At 43.8% G+C, this 18858-nt stretch overlaps 1 protein-coding gene across 5 annotated transcripts in view; it reads right to left on the reverse strand.

Moving 5' to 3' along the window:
• LOC142768695 (uncharacterized) overlaps window positions 1–15453 on the reverse strand; it is a 90336-nt gene extending 74883 nt beyond the window's left edge. The window contains exons 1-3 of one of the 5 annotated variants that reach the window (XM_075870707.1): window positions 14833–15453; window positions 5733–5803; window positions 2197–2307 (exon numbers count right to left, since the gene is read on the reverse strand). In XM_075870707.1, coding sequence (XP_075726822.1) covers window positions 2197–2307; window positions 5733–5803; window positions 14833–14910 — 260 coding nt within the window. In that variant the 5' untranslated portion in view covers window positions 14911–15453. Of the gene's footprint in view, window positions 1–2196; window positions 2308–5732; window positions 5804–13507; window positions 13701–14832 lie in introns of those variants that run through there. The other 4 variants (XM_075870710.1, XM_075870706.1, XM_075870711.1 and 1 more) reach the window with 4 other exon arrangements.
• Between the last annotated feature and the right edge of the window lie 3405 nt (window positions 15454–18858).

The raw sequence follows: 18858 nt of genomic DNA on the forward strand, positions 1-18858 counted from the left end.
TAAGCTTATTCATCGGGCTTCGGATTCTTTATTACAATCTCAAGCAAGTATTGAATGGGAATGGTTGTATGCATGAGAATTATGAGCTCTGTTTGGGAACCACTTTTGTAGCGCTGACGCATGAGCAATAAGGGCGATGAGACCTCGTGGGTGGAGCTTATATTTATTATTAGGTTGTCCCCAAATATAGCCTTTCGTGACCTAAACGTGCATGTTTAGCAACGCACGCTACGCTGTATTGGTTCCAAAATAACGTGGTTTCAAGTCATTGGTGGTCGACAAGTGGCGTGTTGCCTTGCAACCATCAGCATCTTTCACTTGATTTTGCTCTACTGCGCGGAGAAGTGCACCTATACTATAAAAGGCGAGAAGAGTTTATTATTGTAAGTTTTCACAGTGACAGCCTGTATAAATTTATTTCAAGTGTTTAATGCATGTACTTAGGTATACTTAAAAAATTGGCCCCGTATCTGCATGTTTCCGCCTATATCGTAGAAAGACGATAATCTTGCGTGTGGAGAGAGTGAACGAGACATTTATTTGATGTTCTGGGCAAGAAAATTGGTGAGTGGTTTTCTGGAGGCACTGCGTTAGAGTGCCTCGAGCGTTCAGTGGAAGCGAACGAACGCATGAAGCCACGTCACACGTGAGACATGAGCGCCATCTGACAGTTTTTTTTTAAACAAAGCGCGTGGCTCTGAGACGGGTGTGCGCGCCCATCTCAAAGATTATATGGTGTAGAACGCAAGTCGACACGTAGGTGCCACCACCGCCTCGTCTTAGCAAAGCGTTGGAAACACTCCCCGTTCCGTGCAAGCATTGGATGGTCAGCGCAGCGTGATAAGCGCTACGGTCCCTACAATTACTCATGTATGCCTTTTATAGTACAAGACGCACATGCAAAATATATACGTGTTGTTAGGTGCCCCTGACATGCGCAATAGTTGCTTTTTTATTGACAATTTTTCAAGCATGAACGCTCAACCTTGAGCAACATTGGTAGGCGCTGCGGATGCGGTCGGCCGTTTCAAGTAAACGATACCGTTAAGAGTGAACAGACCTGAATTTTCACGTCCAAGGTCCCCGAGAAAGACAATCGTCTTTTAAAAAGCCATAGCTTTGCCTAAAGGCCAAGCATTGAACGCGTTAGCAACAAATTGAAAAGTCACGCGCAGAATGGCAAGATATTGAAACGTCAACTGCGTTTCGCATGCACAAATGACGCATGAAACGTGTTCACAAGTACAGATGAACGCGAAGAAGCTTCTCGGTTTTTACTTCGTCATGTCTGAAAAGCACGCTCTTTTTGCAAACGAAAAATGTGTATCGACTGTAGGGATCTTTGTGCGCCTGGTAACTACAACATAATCATTGCAGTGAAAGCCAAATGCCATTCAAGACGTACGATTGCCCCCCCCCCCCCCCCTGCTCCACGAGATAGCCAAATTCAATTAACCAACGTGGCAGGGCACTGCGAGATAAGTTGACGCGTGAGCGTCTATCCTGGCTGCCACTTTGCGTGGGGCAAAGTACTCGTGGGAGATTAGAGCACGCACCGCCGGGTCCTGACGATGTGGCGATACGCGCTAACTCTGCTATCTTCCTGGTAATGCTTAAAACACGATAGTTCATGCCGAAATGCCCGTCACCAGCGGTAAGTGGTAGATATAAATAGATTGCCGTTTGAACGTAAATGGAGGTGCTCTTTTGTGGCTCAGTGACTAACGCCTCACGCTCACCATTTAGAGGTCCCACGTTAGATTCTGCGCTGGAGTCCTTTTCTGGATGATGTGTCGTTCTTGCGTTTATATATGTATAGATACGTATACGTATACATATACGCTGATTGACGGCGATGCCAACGCTGGTGGCAAAATTAGGCCGACAGTGTCAATGTATTTGCTATTGCAATAAAACTTTGTACCATTTCCTCGAAGGAACCCTGATAGGATGTGAAGTGGCAGTGGTGCGCTCCACTTGGATGTGGTTGAGACAGGTGTCAACACGAATGCTGGAAGAACGGCTCGAAGCGAAACTTGGTGTAGCGTTTACAAGAGCAAACGTTTGTTTGGAACGCAAAGACACCAGAGGCACGACGCATTAAGACGCTTGCGCTCGGCTTTCTTGGCTGGCGTCTCGTTGGTATTACCCGCGCGCCTTCTTTATTCTTAAACGTGATCGGTGTTCTTGACTTACCCCTTGTTGGTGTCGCTGGTCTTCGACTGCCGACGCTTGCATTCGGCTTCCCTGGCTCGTGCTTCGTTGGCGTGACGTTGTGATTCACGTATGTGATCGGCCTCGCTAACCCTAGCAACACCAGTGAAAGCAGAAAAGGTACGCGCACACTAGCGGGAAGCATGCCGCAATGGCGTCCCGTCGTAGCGATCGCGCGTGCAGTGCGTGCACCCGCCGGCGAGCGCCTTTTCGCCGACAGAAGGTGAGAGGTGGCGTGCTTGAGAGGATACCCACGTGAGGAGTGGGCTAGATTGATGTGAGCGGTGAAGAGGGTGAAGCCAGAGAGATGACACATGGCGAGCGGCGACAAGGTAGGTAGAGAGTGATGTCAACGTGCGCGCACTGTGAGGGTAGGCGAGAACTACTTGGCACCGCCCCAAAACCTGCAGCTAAGGGAGCATGGTGCGGACGCAGAGAAAGCATTACGCAGGCTAGTCAAAGAGCTGCTTCGCGTCTTATCATCTTTTCTGGCACTTGCGACAGAAACTCCTGCTGTATTGCATTGCTTTATACTGTTCAGCCGTAGCTTACCGTCGAGGTCACTTGAGTAACCACATGATCGGCCTCTACATTTAGGCACGTTGTTAGGTCAGTGCGCATGCTCCTCGTCCTTTTCTTGACTGTGTTCTGACTTCCATACAGTTTGCCCTTTGATTAGCTGACTAGCCAGGTGGCAGATCTTTTCAGGTTCATACAAATTATGCTCTAGCTATACAGGCCATGTCATGCTAAGATCTAGCTACTTCAACACACGTTGCTTAGACACTATAATTAAGTCGTATCAGACAAGATCATGATGCGCAACTCAACACCTACTACAAGGCTGCTTAAGAAAGCTGCACAAATGAGGACTTATTTTATTATGATCAGCTGAAAAAGTTCTCATTACTTATGCTTGTGTTAATTAGATACACGCTAAGGCTTTGCGAATTAGGCATGAGGAATGTTATTTATTTAACTGAACTATATCGCAGCTCCCATAGCTGCACATTCTGATTTCGCTGGCAATTGGCCCCGAGAGCGAACATTGGCGTCACTGTGGTCGCGGTGATGTGACGTCACGGCACGGACTCGCCTGCTCCGCTGGCGCTTGTCTCCATCTCTGCGCCCACCGTGTACAAACTTTTTAGCGATACGTTGCGATTGTTTCTCGATTTCGTGACGCAAATCTTTCACCATACAAGGTACAAGGTTTATCAACTATTGAAGTTTTTTAAAGCTGAAAGAAGTTTTCATAATTTAGCTTAGGATATAGACTCGCGTACAAGCGGAAGATTTATTGTGAATATGGTGATGTAGGAGAAGACGTTCGTTGTTTTTATCACGTACACCACAAAATAGTTGCCAAGAAAGTATGCTAAGTGGCACTAACGTTATTACAACTAGGCATAAAGTCCAGGATTATAACATGTCTGTCAGGTTTTAAATTCACTAAATACATTGCGCTTTACTGTGCAAGTTACGACTGCATCTGGGAAATATATAAATAATTTGACAGAACGGCACTTTCTCCAGCACAAGACATTACAAGAATATGACTGTCATGAGCACTCACAATAAGTTCGTCGAACAAACAAAATAATAACGCGACACACACAAACATTTCGGAAGTAATGAGATATTTCCGTTCACTAGGATCATTTGTACATGCTTCTTCTCAAAAGTGACCAGGGATCATGCAGTCTTATACCCTGATTTGCGTGAAGAGCTGGAGTGTGCTACCACCGCGTCACGAATGCTAATGAGGCTTCACGTGGGAGCACCGCTGATAGCAACCATTTCAGCACAAGTGTTAGCAAGTCGAAATGAACTTTTTTTATAGCGCACTGGCAGACGTGGCCCAAGCAGTGGCGTAGCCAGGGGATGGCTTACCAGGACTGCCTTCTACCCTCCAAAATTTTTTCCGCGTGCAGGGAAAAAAATGATCATTTTAAGAAGATTCCCTTCCCCAGCCCACACCCCCCCCCCCCCTAAATATTCAACCTATAAGCTTCTGCACCCATATAAAAAACATAACAACCTTCACCTCGATGAGGTGACGACTGGTCTCGCACGTCATGTCCACCAAAAGGTAATCAACTGCAAGAAAATTCAACGTATTTGAGGTGGCTATCTGAACTGGTAGTTTGGAGCGCGACCGCACTGTTGCTACGATTCTGCACAAAGACAGAATCTGACGGCAGTAGGAATTTCCGCCCCTAACCTCAACTGCACTCAACCTCAATAATTTTGGTCACTTAAAGCTTCAAACTTATTGCGAGAGAAATATGAAACTAAAAAACGTGTTGACTGAGCAACTTTGCCCCGCCGCGGTGGTCTAGTGGCTAATGTACTCGGCTGCTGACCCGCAGGGTGCGGGTTCGAATCCCGGCTGCGGCGGCTGCAGTTCCGATGGAGGCGGAAATGTTGTAGGCCCGTGTGCTCAAAATTGGGTGCACGTAAAAGAACCCCAGGTGGTCTAAATTTCCGGAGCCCTCCATTACGGCATCTCTCATAATCATATAGTGGTTTTGGAACGTTAAACCCCACATATCAATCTGAGCAACTACACAAGAAAAACACACAACAGCGGCGGTGGTATTCCAGGGCGAGCGCCTTACGGTATATGTTGCGACACTCGATGCTGCACCCGAGCGCGAGGCTTGATACACTTGTAAAAGCGCTGTCCGTAGCTAAGTGTACTTCTCCGGTACAAATTATTCTAGGGGAGAAGAAGCCCTGATATTCTTGAAAGGAATCACCTATGCACATCTCCACCTTATGAAGTAAATTACGGTGTCCTAATTACTTCTCAAAATCCCACGGTTATGTGTCAATGAGTTTGTTGTATCCAAACAGAAGCATGTTTTTGATTTTTCATACCCGTCGGAATGCGGCTGTCGTCGCCACGAATGCAATCCATCACAGGGGTTAGCAGCGCGACACAGAGCTTTTCACTCATCTGGCATTGCTATACGACCCAGCGCGATATTGCGCAGTAGCAAAAGTAAACTTTTCATTGTTTTAGCCGAAACATTATTAAATCTGTTTTATTCATTCGTCTGCAGCTTGAGACAAGCAAAAGGCGAACGCAAACATTGGAACAGCGCACGAAGCGAGCACATCATTATGCAGGCGTGCCGTGGTTCGCGTCGAGGAGCCCGTGCCGTGACGTCATCCGCCTTGCGGCGCCACTCCAACTTCTCGGGGCTAATATGTTGTCAACCGCTCTTCACCCACAACTTCACAACCTATTTATATATACCTAGGATATTCCTTTTCAACTACCGAAAAATAGCTCACATATGTTTTTTATGCAATGTGCACAATAGTCACCATTTCTTTTCCGACTCTCATATGCGCGCATCCCATGGTCGTCTCGTTACGTCCGACATAGAGCTCTCTCGCAGATAACTCGCGCTCTCTAATATCTTGGGCATTTCTGCATAGCACCCCTGTATGTGCGCTAGTAGCATCATTAACACTTACTGCATAGCGTGCATATGTATAACACTTACATTTGGAAGGCAAGCTGAATGAAGTGGTACTCTAGTAGGGCTTGGGAGTCCACCACTGTAAAAATAACGTACTTCAAAGAAACATAAGGTTCCATGGTCACTTTCAAGCACAAAAACATTAAAAGTTGAAAAGAAATGAGTTTGCTGCATTGCTTAAAAACAAGATCATAAATCCATGTAATAGGAGAAAAAAATCCAAGGAAGATAGAAGGCTGCAGTGAACAGAAAGTAAGAGCATTTCAGATGGAATGCAACTTGACCCTTCGTTTATACGCATGAGGACTTGTCTGCATAAAGACAGCAGCCCCATCTCCGAGCGGTGCGCTACCCTGCGCAAGGCGTGTGCTCAAGCCGAAGCTTCAGCTGCATTATACTTCCCAATAAGTATTTTTTTATTATTTTATTCATACTGTCAGCACATAAGCCAAGACAGGAATGGGGGGTTACATAACTGCCTTGTACAAACGTAGTACATGGAAAAACAATTTTAATACGGAACACTCAAGAATTGAACAACATATCAGAATAAGAAAACGAAAGACAAAATCAGATTAGAAAACATGCCGCACAGCTCACCTATATATGTAAAATAACAGGTTAGAAAATATCCCGTATACGTCACCAAAGAAAAGGAAAAACAATAATATTTGAAGTTTTGTAGTACATTGAACATGTTCAGGCAACGGGTAGTCCACAAGCCAATTGAAGTGCGAACAAATACTAAAACAATACAAATCGTTCACAAATGTTCTAAGAAAACATTTTCGAAACATTGTAAATTGGAACATTCGACTATGTTTTGAGGTAACCGATTCCACTCCGCAATGCTTCGAATAAAAAGATTATTTGAATAAATCGGTTTGGGGGGGGGGGGGTATTCGGTGTAATATGTTTTGAATGTTTTGTCCTGGATGAGGTAGTTTTCTTTAGTACAATGTGTTAACCTAGGTTATACCTAGGTGAACACATACTGAAATCCATACTGAAATTCTGTTCAATATGTGAAAAGAGAACATCAGTCGATTAAGTTGCATTTTTCTTTTCACCGTCATTATTCTGGTTTTTTCTCTAAGCTCACATATAGACTCAGTTCTTGAATACACGTTTAAAATGAACCGCAAGGCTATATTTTGTATACGTTCTCATTTTAGTGTATTTGTTTTAGTGTAAGGTTCCCATATATAACTAGCGTAAGTCAGTACTGGTAGAACTGTCATTTTGTATATCATTGCTTTAACCTTTAGAGTAGCATTGTGCGGTTTTCGACGCAACGACCTAAGTGTATGCACGGCTCTATTACAAACATCATCGACATGTACTGGTCAGTTTATGTGATGTGCAAGGCGAATACTTAGATATTTAACATCTCTAGCTTTAGCTAGCAGTGCGCCTTTAATACTGTACGGAAAAGATAGCGGGCTTTTTTTACGTACCATGCGCATGAAAAGGGTTTTTGAATGCATTCAGTTACAATTGCCACTCATCACACGAACCACTCGTTTTTTGTAGGTGGTTAGTAAGTACCAGTTGATCATTAGAGCAGCAAACCTTTGCATACAAGACTGTATCATCTGCATAACGTTTTATACGCACACGCTGTGAAAAACCTTCACCCGTATCACTAATATAGATAGAAAAAAGTAAAGGGCCTATAACGAACCCTTGTGGCACACCTGATCGGACTGGCGTATTGGCACTGCGAACATTATTGATTTCAACAACTTGTTCTCTGTTTGACAAATGCGCCTCTATTCATTTTAGTAGTTGACTGTCACCAAGGGAACAAGATAATTTCATGAGCAACTTCCTACGTAAAATTTTGTGAAATGTTTTTCAAAAATCAATAAATATGATCTCCATTTGACCCTTTTCATTAGTACACTGACAAATTTCGTGTGTAAACTCTGTAAGAATCGTAATAGCAGAGTATCCTCGCCGGAAACTGTGCTTATTTTTACCTAATATGACATTTTCTTCCACAAACATTATTAGGTGAGTAGTCAAAATGTGCTCCAGAGTTTTACAACAAGTACTTGACAAAGAAATTGGTCGGTAGTTTGTGATGTCATTTTCGGAACCTTGTTTGTGAATTGGTATTACCCTAGCACACCGCCAATCTGTCCGAACTTCACCGGAGTAAAGTGACTTTGTAAATATGTCCGAAAGAAAAACATGAGCACCACTCGGCATATCGTCTTAAGAAGGCGTTGGGAATTTGATCAGGCCCTGGTCGTTTTTTCACATCTATTTTAGGGAGCAGATCCAAAATGCCTTCTTGTGTTATAGTTAGCTCAGCTAGACGTTGTTCACAAGAAAACCGCACTTGTGCTAGCAAAAAGTGCTAGCAGCAATATATAAAAGACGTAATGAAGTTTCGCCAAATTTTGATGATGATGATGATGATGATGATGTAGATGGTGATGTAGATGATGATGATGTGTGGCCTTTTATGGCGCAAAGGCTGTTTGCCGGCCCAATAGCGCCAGGTCAATGAACGCAAAATTTTGATTAGAACCTGTTTGTAATGACGTAAAAGCAGCTAGTATCAGTCGCATAATTGTATGAAGACCTCAATAACTTCTCTCACCCAACGGAGACCACGCCAGCTTCTACACTGCAGGAGATAGTTTGTGCCGGTTATACTTGACATTATTGACACGAGCATGGAACGAGATTGGGCCTTCCCAATGCGTGTATGTGCCATTGTGAAAAAAAAAAGACTAGGCGATAAGCTCGTTTTCGTGGTGATTCATCACCGGACTTTCTGCAGCTACAGTTCCCTTGGAGGAGGAACTGGTGTGCAGGAAGTTTGGCTGAAGTTTTAATAACCAGAATGAGTTGTAGAATTTTAAATCTCAATTCTTACTTCTACAGAGCGGGTTTGGCAATCTGCTTTATTTGTTCCTCTTGCAACGAACTCGAAACGATCAAACACTTCTTGTTGAGCAGCCGAAGTTTTTCCTTACACAGAAAACGTTCTATCGAAATAGTATTGCAGCAATGTGGTCTACCGGTTACGTCAGCCGTTCTAATGTCATTTGGGGCCTCTGCGCTGGGACACTTGGACAGGAATATTTTCGAAGCTGTCGAGAAGTTGATATGTGGCTCAAAGAGGTTTGGTAGGTGTATCAACTACTAATAACACTTTATCCAGCCTTCTAGTCAAAAGAATTCCAGACTCCGGGATTTGATTGATTGATATGTGGGGTTTAACGTCCCGACACCACCATATGATTATGAGAGACGCCGTAGTGGAGGATCCAGAAATATTGACCACCTGGGGTTCTTTACCATGTGCCCAAATCTGAGCACACTTGCCTACAACATTTCCGCCTCCATCGAAAATGCAGTCGCCGCCGCCGAGATTCGATCCCACGACCTGCGGTCAGACTCCAGGATGTTACACAATATAGAACAACTTAGTATAACAATCATTAAAAATTAGTGTTTCATCAAAAAATCATCTCAAAATGATTTTAGCTCTTACTAAATATTAATCATAAATTCAGTATGCATGGTCTGCCCGACTCATGAAAGATCCCCCAGAGTGGGTAGGTGCCAATGTTTCCAAGAGCATCATCATCAACAACACCATCATCATCATCGTCATCATCACCACCACCACCATCATCATCGTCGTCGTCATCATCATCATTATCATCGTGGTTGGCTTGGCTCGACGCCCAGTGCTCCTGGGAACGGACATCGTGTTCAATCCATAATCACGTGACAAGTGAGACGACGCAAACTCAAGAGACATTGATGCTGCCTCCTTCGCGGTCTCAAGGCCCCCCAAACTACGAAGTCGTTTTATGGTGACCCTTACGAGAACGCCGACGACTGGCTTGACGACAACTATCATTGTGCTGGTGTGCAAGAGTGGAACTAGCACCGAGAGCTTCGGTATGTCTACTTTTACCTCGCGGACTCTGTGCGCACTTCATTTGAAACCATGAAGCCACTATGGCAACCTGGCCAGAGTGTAGCGCCAAACAGCAAAATACCTTTCGAAGTTGTCACCAAAATGAGCAAGCAGAATGCCTTCTCAATTCCCGAAATCAGCGCCTGAAGGAGAAAGTTGCACTTGAGTTCCGTTTTAGTTCTTCCACTCGCCTTGCTGGTTGCGCGAAATTTGGTGCGGCCGCCAAGGAAGCCGAGGACGAGATTCTTCATCTGCCGCCACATTGAACAAAGGAACGCTCAAACACAATTTCGATACAGACGTTTATTCGTTTCTCTCTCTTTCCTGTCCCTGCAACCATGGTTCTTATCCACTAACCTCCCATTAAAACACTCCTACAATCCAAACAAAACACAGGAATCTCTCTCTCCTCGACCTCCGGTTGGCAGCCGTTGAAGGTGGCAGTCACGGTGTCCTCCCTTCTCGGATCTTCCTCAGAGAACTACCGCCTCTCGTTGCCGCTCAACTTCGTTTATTCTGGTGCCCGCAACGTTAGACGTCCGGCGTTGACGAGCCGTGGGAACGCACCTTTCGGGTACATGCCCGCAACGCTGGGCTCACAGGCCATCAGTAAATTCGACCCGTGAATTAATGCAACCACTGCCGCTGGTTTTGGTTGCCTACAGTGGAGCGCAAGTGCACCTTCCACCCTTGCAGCTGAACTTGGCTTTTTTTTTCTGTAAATTGCCACCACTAAGCTCCAAGGCAACGTGGGTCTTCGCGTCTTTTATGACCGACAGACAGCCGCTGTTCTGCCAAATCAGTGACACCGCTTCCTTCATGGCGTGGGCACACCATCAGTGGGGCGACTAGCAATATGAAAGTATTGGGCGAACGCACCAGGTTGAAACCCAACAGTTGTCATGTTCGTTGAGGACATGTGAGCTGACCCCTTAATGATGGAAGAGAAGAAGGTGTGCCTACTGATGCGTGAGTGAAAGAGCAGTTGTTCGCGGGAGTAGTGGGCAACCCTTTCAGCACAGTACCAAATTTCCTCCACGAAGTCACGACAAAAGAGAGATGATAAGGCCACGTTCGTCTCAGTTTGAGCGTTTTGGCAATCTTTCATCAGCCTCATCAGCCCTGGCAACTCTTTAAGCCATGACCATAAACTACCTCACGGAGCTCATGTGCAGTATTGTGCGCAATGGGCTGCAAAAGCTGCACGCGGTGTCTCCTCAGCCTCATGTTGCTGCTTTAACAGACGGCTTTCACGAAGAGGTCCAAGAAGTGCAATCCATGAGGGCTCTGTGTTCAGCCGAGGTCAAATCCATCAAGGCTCAATCTCTTTACATACTCGTGGCAATATGCAATATTTTCAAACATCACAGAGCCTAAAACAAGCGAGCAGTTCACCGTAGTTCACCCTAGCAAATGTGCCCGCATATGAATAAATACCATACGTCTCTGAATGAGTGACATAAAATTTAACCATGGTGTCATTGTTGGCTGTCAGAAATATTGTAATAGCGGGTAATCACAGAGAAAACGTCACCCACTGGCACAGTCATGCAAATCGTATGATGGTACAAAATCTCCATAGAAGTTTTTACTTCCCACAAAATTTGGGCCTGTAAAAATAATTCCTGGTCAATTAACCATAGCAAAGTGGCACTTAAGCCAACGAAGTCTGCACCTACTACTTTCAATGTGGGCTGTCTCTAAAGGGCCCATGATGCAGTGTTTAACCTTTTCCTGCCCGTTTTCATGAAGAACATATCCGAAGCACTATTTAGGGTACCTTCACTTCCACTCACAAGTTCTTGTCTACAATGCTCACCATTTAAATAGGTGTGCTGTAGTTGTGGTTTTGTCACTCAGTGCCAAATGCATAAAAATGTTGAGCACTGGTGACACCGCTTTGCTGGCACAACGTGTTCTATATTTAACTCGAGTTTTTTTTTGTTTGTTATCAAATATTTTAACAATTTCATCTTACAAAATGTACCATAAATTTATAAATACACGAACATCATTTTTGACACATTTCGTACAGCTGTACATGTTGGTGACTGAACGCTGTTCAACGTGATATCATTGATAGTACATACAGCACCAAGATGTTACACCGAAATTGTATACTGTAAGCCCTTATGGTATGGCAACAAAAGGTGAACTTCTGGGTGGTATTTCCGCTATTACCATATATATTTGTTGCAGCTAACACGCCTTAGGAGTACACAATATTAGAGCAGAAGCCTGAGTTGAACACAGGCAATCAGTGTGAAAGAAAACTATTCTACCACGGTGTAACGTCTAAGGAACGTCTTAAGAAAAAAGCACCAGGTCTGCGCGGAAGGCGCAGCGCAGTCACAGCGAAAGCTAGAAGAACGGCGCCTTTGAGAGCTTTTTCAAAACGTGCATTGGTTAACTACTGCAAGCACACTTGCCTGATACCTACTAGGGCATTAATAATAAAACTTTTGGGCAGTAGGCTTGCATTCGCTATATTAATTTTCGTCATTATTCTGAGAAGCCTGGTATCCACTAAACACTTGCAAGTGATGTTGCGCCAATTGTTCATGCAGTGGTTGATGACGATGGGGAATATAGGCTGAAGTGCGTGTGCACCACAGGTAATGAGGGAACAAGAACAAACCTTTGTAAGGGGTTGGAGCATTGGCCGACCAACTCGCTACGCTATCCGCATTGTGCGACCACTGGTTGTGAGTTTGCTGTTCTAGAACTCTTTATTACTCATATTAACAGGATAAAATATCCTTGCAAGTGTTAAGCCATTATGACGCTTCTGAGAAGATTGACGAAAAATGGCATAGCAAATGCCAGCCTACTACCCAAAATATATTATTATTGCTCTAGTGGGTATCAAGCAATTGTGTTTGCAGTAGTTACCCACTGAGTGTTTCGAAAGTCTCTGAGAGGCCACTCTTGTAACTTTCGCTCTGACTGAGCTGGGCCTTCCGCGCAGGCCTAGTGTTTTTTTTTAATTTTATGATATTAGTTACGAACACCGGTGGCGGCGGTGCCGAACAACTACAGTGCCGCGCATTACCCAAGTTTTGATCTCTGAACAGCTTTCGCTGTAAAATATCATTTCACTTCAATTCCGGCGTCGACCTTAGTGTCCGTGTCAGCATCATAGTCCGAGAGCAAAAAAGCATTTTTGCGTGACTAGAAAGTTGAAAAAGATGCAAATAGAATAATATTGAGAAAGTTGAGTTTGAGTGGGGATTGAACCCGAGTCATCTGTGAGACAAGTGGTTGTTCCACCATACAAGCACGCCTCTGCTGGCGCATATAGTGAAATAACGTCCACTGGTCGGAAATGCAGATAAAGCAACTTTCATGCTTTAAAATACATACTTCTTGTATAGATGCTTCTCAATACTTGATGAAACATTGCTCTATTAAAACGCAGCTCACGTGGACATTGCCATCATGCGTCAAAACGGAAGATTAGGATAATGACTTCACTGTTTGAAGCCAGTAGCCTACTGCGAAAGCCACACACGCTACTGCACCCTTAAGGCCACTTAGCGGTTGCATAGGACGTTCGAAAATCTTTCGTACACTAAGTGTTCAAACTACGCAGTGGGAACCAAATATCACTATCGTGTTAATCTATTAAGTTGACGCTTAAGGGTCCTTCAATTTTGAGTCTTCTGGCCTTTAAAATTTATCAGAAAATGAGCGAATGGGTGACAAATGTTTTGGTCTAGCTTTGTGCGGCAATAGGTATATCACATCTGGATGTACAATACAGCAAAACATGGCTTAAGTGTCGGCTTAAACATAACTGAGATGTAAAAAAAAGCTATACGTTTGTAATGCACATCACTTTAGCTTTACTCACTTGGAAAAAGTCATTGAGGAAAGCAGATACAGAAACACCACTTTCATTGGGATCTTTCAGGCTTGGAAGTAAAACAGTGAAAGCTCTCACCATTTTTGTATTATGCAATCTGAGACCTTTGTGTGCAGCGTTTGTACTCATTCCTTGATTTTTTTTTGTGTATTAAACCAAAATACTGAAAAATTGATATTAACCCTCTAAAGCATCGCGAGCGCCGTAAAAAGAAAAAAAGAACATATTGTATTGCGTGTATTCCGAACATCTGAAAGAAGAAGCCAGGTGTTTGTTACGTCACAGCGGTGGACGCTGCCACTTGTGGCATTATAATATTCTTGGACAATACAGGTCAAGTGCGAATGAACATGCGGCACACGAACATAATACGTTCCTTAACTCAGTCTGCATGAAACCATCGGCGTAACGGCCGCGCATGCGCTTTTGTCCACTTAATGCTGCACCATGCACTTATCGACCACCTGGCACTCTATTTTAAGGTATGAAATATGAGTGTATCAGATATTTCGGCGAGCATATAAGCATACATCACTTTAGAGTAGCGCCTGAGAGTAGGGCGAGAAAGTCGAATAGCGGTGCGTACTTATATTCGAAGACAACCACTACCAAAGGCAAAACATTTGAGAGGCAGAAGCAGAGTGAATAAACACAGAAACGAAACTCCGTGTTCCACGTATGTGTTCACCGTCTCTGCTTCTTCTTCTCAATTTTTTTTCTTGTTTTCCGTTCATAGAAGGGCTTTGTTCGACTTTAGGCTCGTAATAACTTCCGAAGCAATAAACTCTCTGAAGTTGCAGATCTGGTATTTTTATTTCCTACACAGTATTTTTTTTTTACAGCCTTAAGCGTGTAAATAGGCATGTCGCCAGACAGACCACCCAAGCTATATATGTAAACTGGTAGCGTAATTTCCGTAGAAGCCCATTGATGCAGTACTCGGCGGCTCGTTGCCACTGTCGCTATCTGCGTTATAAGGGGACAACTAACGGCAAAGACTAAAAAAAAATAAAAGATTACGCCACAAGTAGAAGCCGAAGTGACGCCGCGCATTTGCGCAACATGGCGCGAAATTTGAATTTATTTTCATTGCAGACGTGTTACGTGCCTTTATTATTACGCAGTTTTATTGCGTGCACCTTGTGCCTCGCTGATTGCATACGAGATAGAAAGTGAATAAAAAAATCAATGACTGTAAGCAAGGTTGATGTATTAGCCAAATGACAGACTTGCGATATGCGCAAGAACCTTCACAGAGGCAATAGTGAGAAAACTGTTCCCGAAAACAATAGCATAATAGTTCGAAAACTTACGTTGCCCAGTCGTTGAAAATCATCGTTGCAGGACAGTGGTTTTGAAACTTTAGCTTTGACAGCCATACAGTACAGCATCTCGTTGCTTAGCTTGTCACGTTCACAGTAACCAAAGGGGAAGGCACGCCAGCCATGCGCCAAAGAATTCAGTCGGTAGCCACAGGAGCGGCTATCTGCATATTCTGTGTGCTAGCTGAGCTCGAAATTTTTACACCTGTAAACAGCACTTAAGAAGTATACTACTGAAGCTGCGCACGAGACCACCACATAAAAGTGAGTGACGTCGCCTCGTTCATATGGTAATGCGCTGAACTCAAAAACACGCCGAACTAAACTCATGTTATGATAGCATATTGCCTGGCAACGCCCCCGAAACAGATGGCCTATGTTACCGGACTGCCTGCATGTGCTCGCTCTTTCTGAAACCAAACAAAGAAAATTGGCCACTTAACCACATATCAAAAACTAAATCTTTAATACTGTAATCTACTAATTTTTGGTAACAAATAAAAGAAAAACTTTTGAAAACAGTTGTTTGATTACTTTTTGTTTTATTTATTTGTTCCTTCCTCACCTTGACTTGCTTCAATCGTCAGGCGGTTGTTGAAGACTGTCGCTATAGGTCTCGAACTATAATTTGTTCCGACTTTCGCAACCCATTAGACGTGTACACCTTTCTGAAAGGGTTTTAGCTGAACACCCTACATGAATTGTGTCCTGCAAATTGAACATCAGGGTGTTAGGGTGTTTTTATACCTAAACAACTTTCTAGGAGGGTGTTGGAAGGGTGTGTGCCACCTGCTATATTGGCTCTCACAGAACCTCGAATAGGTAGGCACGAGACACGATATTACAAAGCTGCAAAGGGAAATAACAGAAAAAAGTTTTTGGTAAGTCCATCTCATAAAGAAGGCTGGTATATATATATATATATATATATGTGTGTGTGTGTTTGTGTGTGTGTGTGTGTGTATGTGTGTGATTTAACACAACGTGACCTTCTTCGGCACAGGGTGAGTTGGACTAACGTAGATGTTCAAACTTGGTTGCTGCCGCGTCCATCTCGCCTTGAAAGAGATGTTTGCGAGAGTGAAAAAAAAAAAACTGCAAATGCTGTGCACAAAACCCGACTCTGCACACCCAAAAATCTGTGTGAGTCCCCATTTGGTTCTCATAGTGTGCTGGCGAGTTCTCGACGTGTGTGGGGCCAACCAAGATTGCCACTGTTGTGGCGGAAAGGGCCCGCACCGCTGCGCGTAAGGGAAGAGTGTGCCCTTAATGGGTCGGTCGGCTCTTTACCTTTTATCTTCGCTCGTTTCCCTTCATCGGCCTTCAAGTTGTAGGTGAGCGTAAACACTTCACTTTGTACGTGAACGTGGAAAAAAAGAAAGAAAAAAAAGAAAAGACACTGTACACGTACGAGTCAGTCAGAAAACAAGCATGGTCTGCAGTTATGAATGTTGCCAATTTCCTCCTCGCTTATCTCCTGGAGGCAGGAGAGTCTTCCGGAATCCTCGTTGATACCGGGTACTAATGTTCTGAATTTGAAAATAAAATTTGCCTCACGCTGTTCACGCTCGCACCTATTTGAGAAACCGGACTGTTTAAAAGAGTTACACTGATATTTTGAAAACTTTGGTTTCGCTGGCGCAGACGTCGAGACAAAGGTAATTTGAGCAGGGAAGTGGCGTGGTATACGGGTGATTATTGAACCGCATGCAGTCAAAATGACGTGTCTGTTTGGGCTATATACTCTTGACGGCGGATGTTGCATTGAAACATGCATATACATTACTGGAGGCACAGATAAGGCTTTCAGTTATGCATGATTTGAAGTCCGAAAAGTTCGATTTTGATTCACGTGTTGTGATTATCTGTGGGCATACCTTCAATCATGGTGCTTCAATCATGGTGCATACCTTCCGCGGGGATGGTTGAATTTCGGAGGGATTTGTTCTTGCTCTGACAAGAATGTCCTCCAGCTTTTTATTCCTGCGGTACACAACGTAAGGTGGCTCCGCGAAAATGCTCGTAGAGCCACCTACTAATAAAAATAAGCATAACTTTGGTTGCCGCAAGGTTATAAGTAGGAATTCAGATGCTTTTTCACATAACAACTGCTTATTAAGCCGACGTTTCAACGGAAGCGCCGTCTTTTTCAAAGCGTAATATTATTCACATATTTTCGGTGTCTTTTGATAGCTTGTCGAGACAGAAGGGAAGGGCTCAGAGGAAAATTATGAACAACGACGACAACAACAACAACAACAACAATGACGACGACGACGACAACAACAACAACAACGACAACAACAACAACAACAAAAGAGAAGATGACGGGGGAGGAACGTTTGAAATAGCAAACTATAATTGAAAAAACCTAGGAGAAAAAAAAACAATACATACACGGCGGAATTAGGAAAGGACACTATCTCAGCAGAGTAAAGCGAACGTAAAAGAGCAATGCCATCATTGTCAACAATACCTCCCACGCACCCACTCTTCGCACAAGTGGACAGTGTGACCACCGTTTTTGTATTCCGCCTTCGTGTGCAATCCGCTGGCGGCTTGTCCCCCTTTGAAGTTTACGACAAATTGGGGGGGGGGGGGGGAGAGAACTTAAGCACTTCGAGTGCACGTTGGTGGCGTCAGAACGTTGTTGGCGTCAGAACTTGAAAAGCCGGCATTTGTGGTTGGTTCATACTTGTCTTCTTACCCTTACCCTCCTCTCTTGACAAGCTTCATCGACGCGGTCGCACTTTGGTATAAGCTCGCATTCATAGCCTGAATTCCGCGTCCACTATGCGACGCTCATCTTGCTTTCACGCCTCTTTCTCTGATTATACTTTGGTGGTTAACAACTACAGATACCGTAATATTTATTTCAATACATTTATTGTGAATGTTAGTCGATGGCATGCAGATGTACCAAGCTTCCACAAAGGTACATCTACGTTGAACGGGGCTATAGGTTCCAAACACTAAAACATCCATTTGGCAACCCCTACTTTATCAATGTACAGTAATCATTTATTTTCCTCAATGAAAGCACATTTCGCTTAGTGTTGTATGCCAATTCCAATAGTGGGGGGCACCAACAATAATTTCACAATGAATGTTTGCTGTTATGTTCTTCCTAATAGGTATTACACTAGTTTGTATATATCAAGGCTTGTGTTTTATGATTTCCCTTGCTTGCTCATAGTCTGAAGGCTGTTTCTGGAGCATGCAAATGATAAAGATATGGCTATTGTTGCGCTACTGTGTTTACCTTAATAACAACTTCTCAACCGCTTCCTTCAAAATGTATAATTTTTGGGGTTAGGGCAGTACTACATTGTTTGTACACATTGTATATGTAATAACATTAATATGGGGCCCCCAGGCACCTGCATAAATAAGCCAATACGAACAGTGTAAACAAAACTCCCCTCTAAAGACAAAAAATTGTTGGCGATTATAAGGGTAAACAATGCCTCGTTGCTTGCTTTTGAAATAGTCGTTAGCTGTGTATGATTGGTGTAAATAGTCTTCGTCATGCCAACAGCACAAACTTTTTAGCGAGACAACAAATGACGCAAAAATGACGCATTGTGTAATGACTACTCATGCTTAAATACGTAAAAAATGGGAGAATAAACAATTTGCGTGACGGCGTGTTCTTCGCCATTAGTTCTCCGGCGTTTAAAAATTTTTGTATGCCAAAAAATACCCTTCTTGTTGTATAAAGTACCCACATCGCAATAGTACAAGAGTACATTCTCAAGATTTAAATGCCTAACTATGTGCGTTTACGCAGCTCGTGGCAAACTTCAGCCCCTCGGGTTTCATCGAGCGAGAAAAGTGGGTCTCGAAGCTCCCTGCAATACACAATTAAACAAATAAGCGGTCACTTGCCTGGAACTTGCAGCATCACAGCAGTACTTGGAACAGAAGAACATGAGAGGTGGCAGCTGCTTGTTTCATTGAAACAAAGGAACCTTTCTTCAAAGAGTTAGACCGTTTCGCTTGAAGCTGCAGTACAGT

This window comes from Rhipicephalus microplus, chromosome 8, assembly GCF_043290135.1.
Source record: "Rhipicephalus microplus isolate Deutch F79 chromosome 8, USDA_Rmic, whole genome shotgun sequence".
NCBI classification, from domain to species: domain Eukaryota; kingdom Metazoa; phylum Arthropoda; class Arachnida; order Ixodida; family Ixodidae; genus Rhipicephalus; species Rhipicephalus microplus.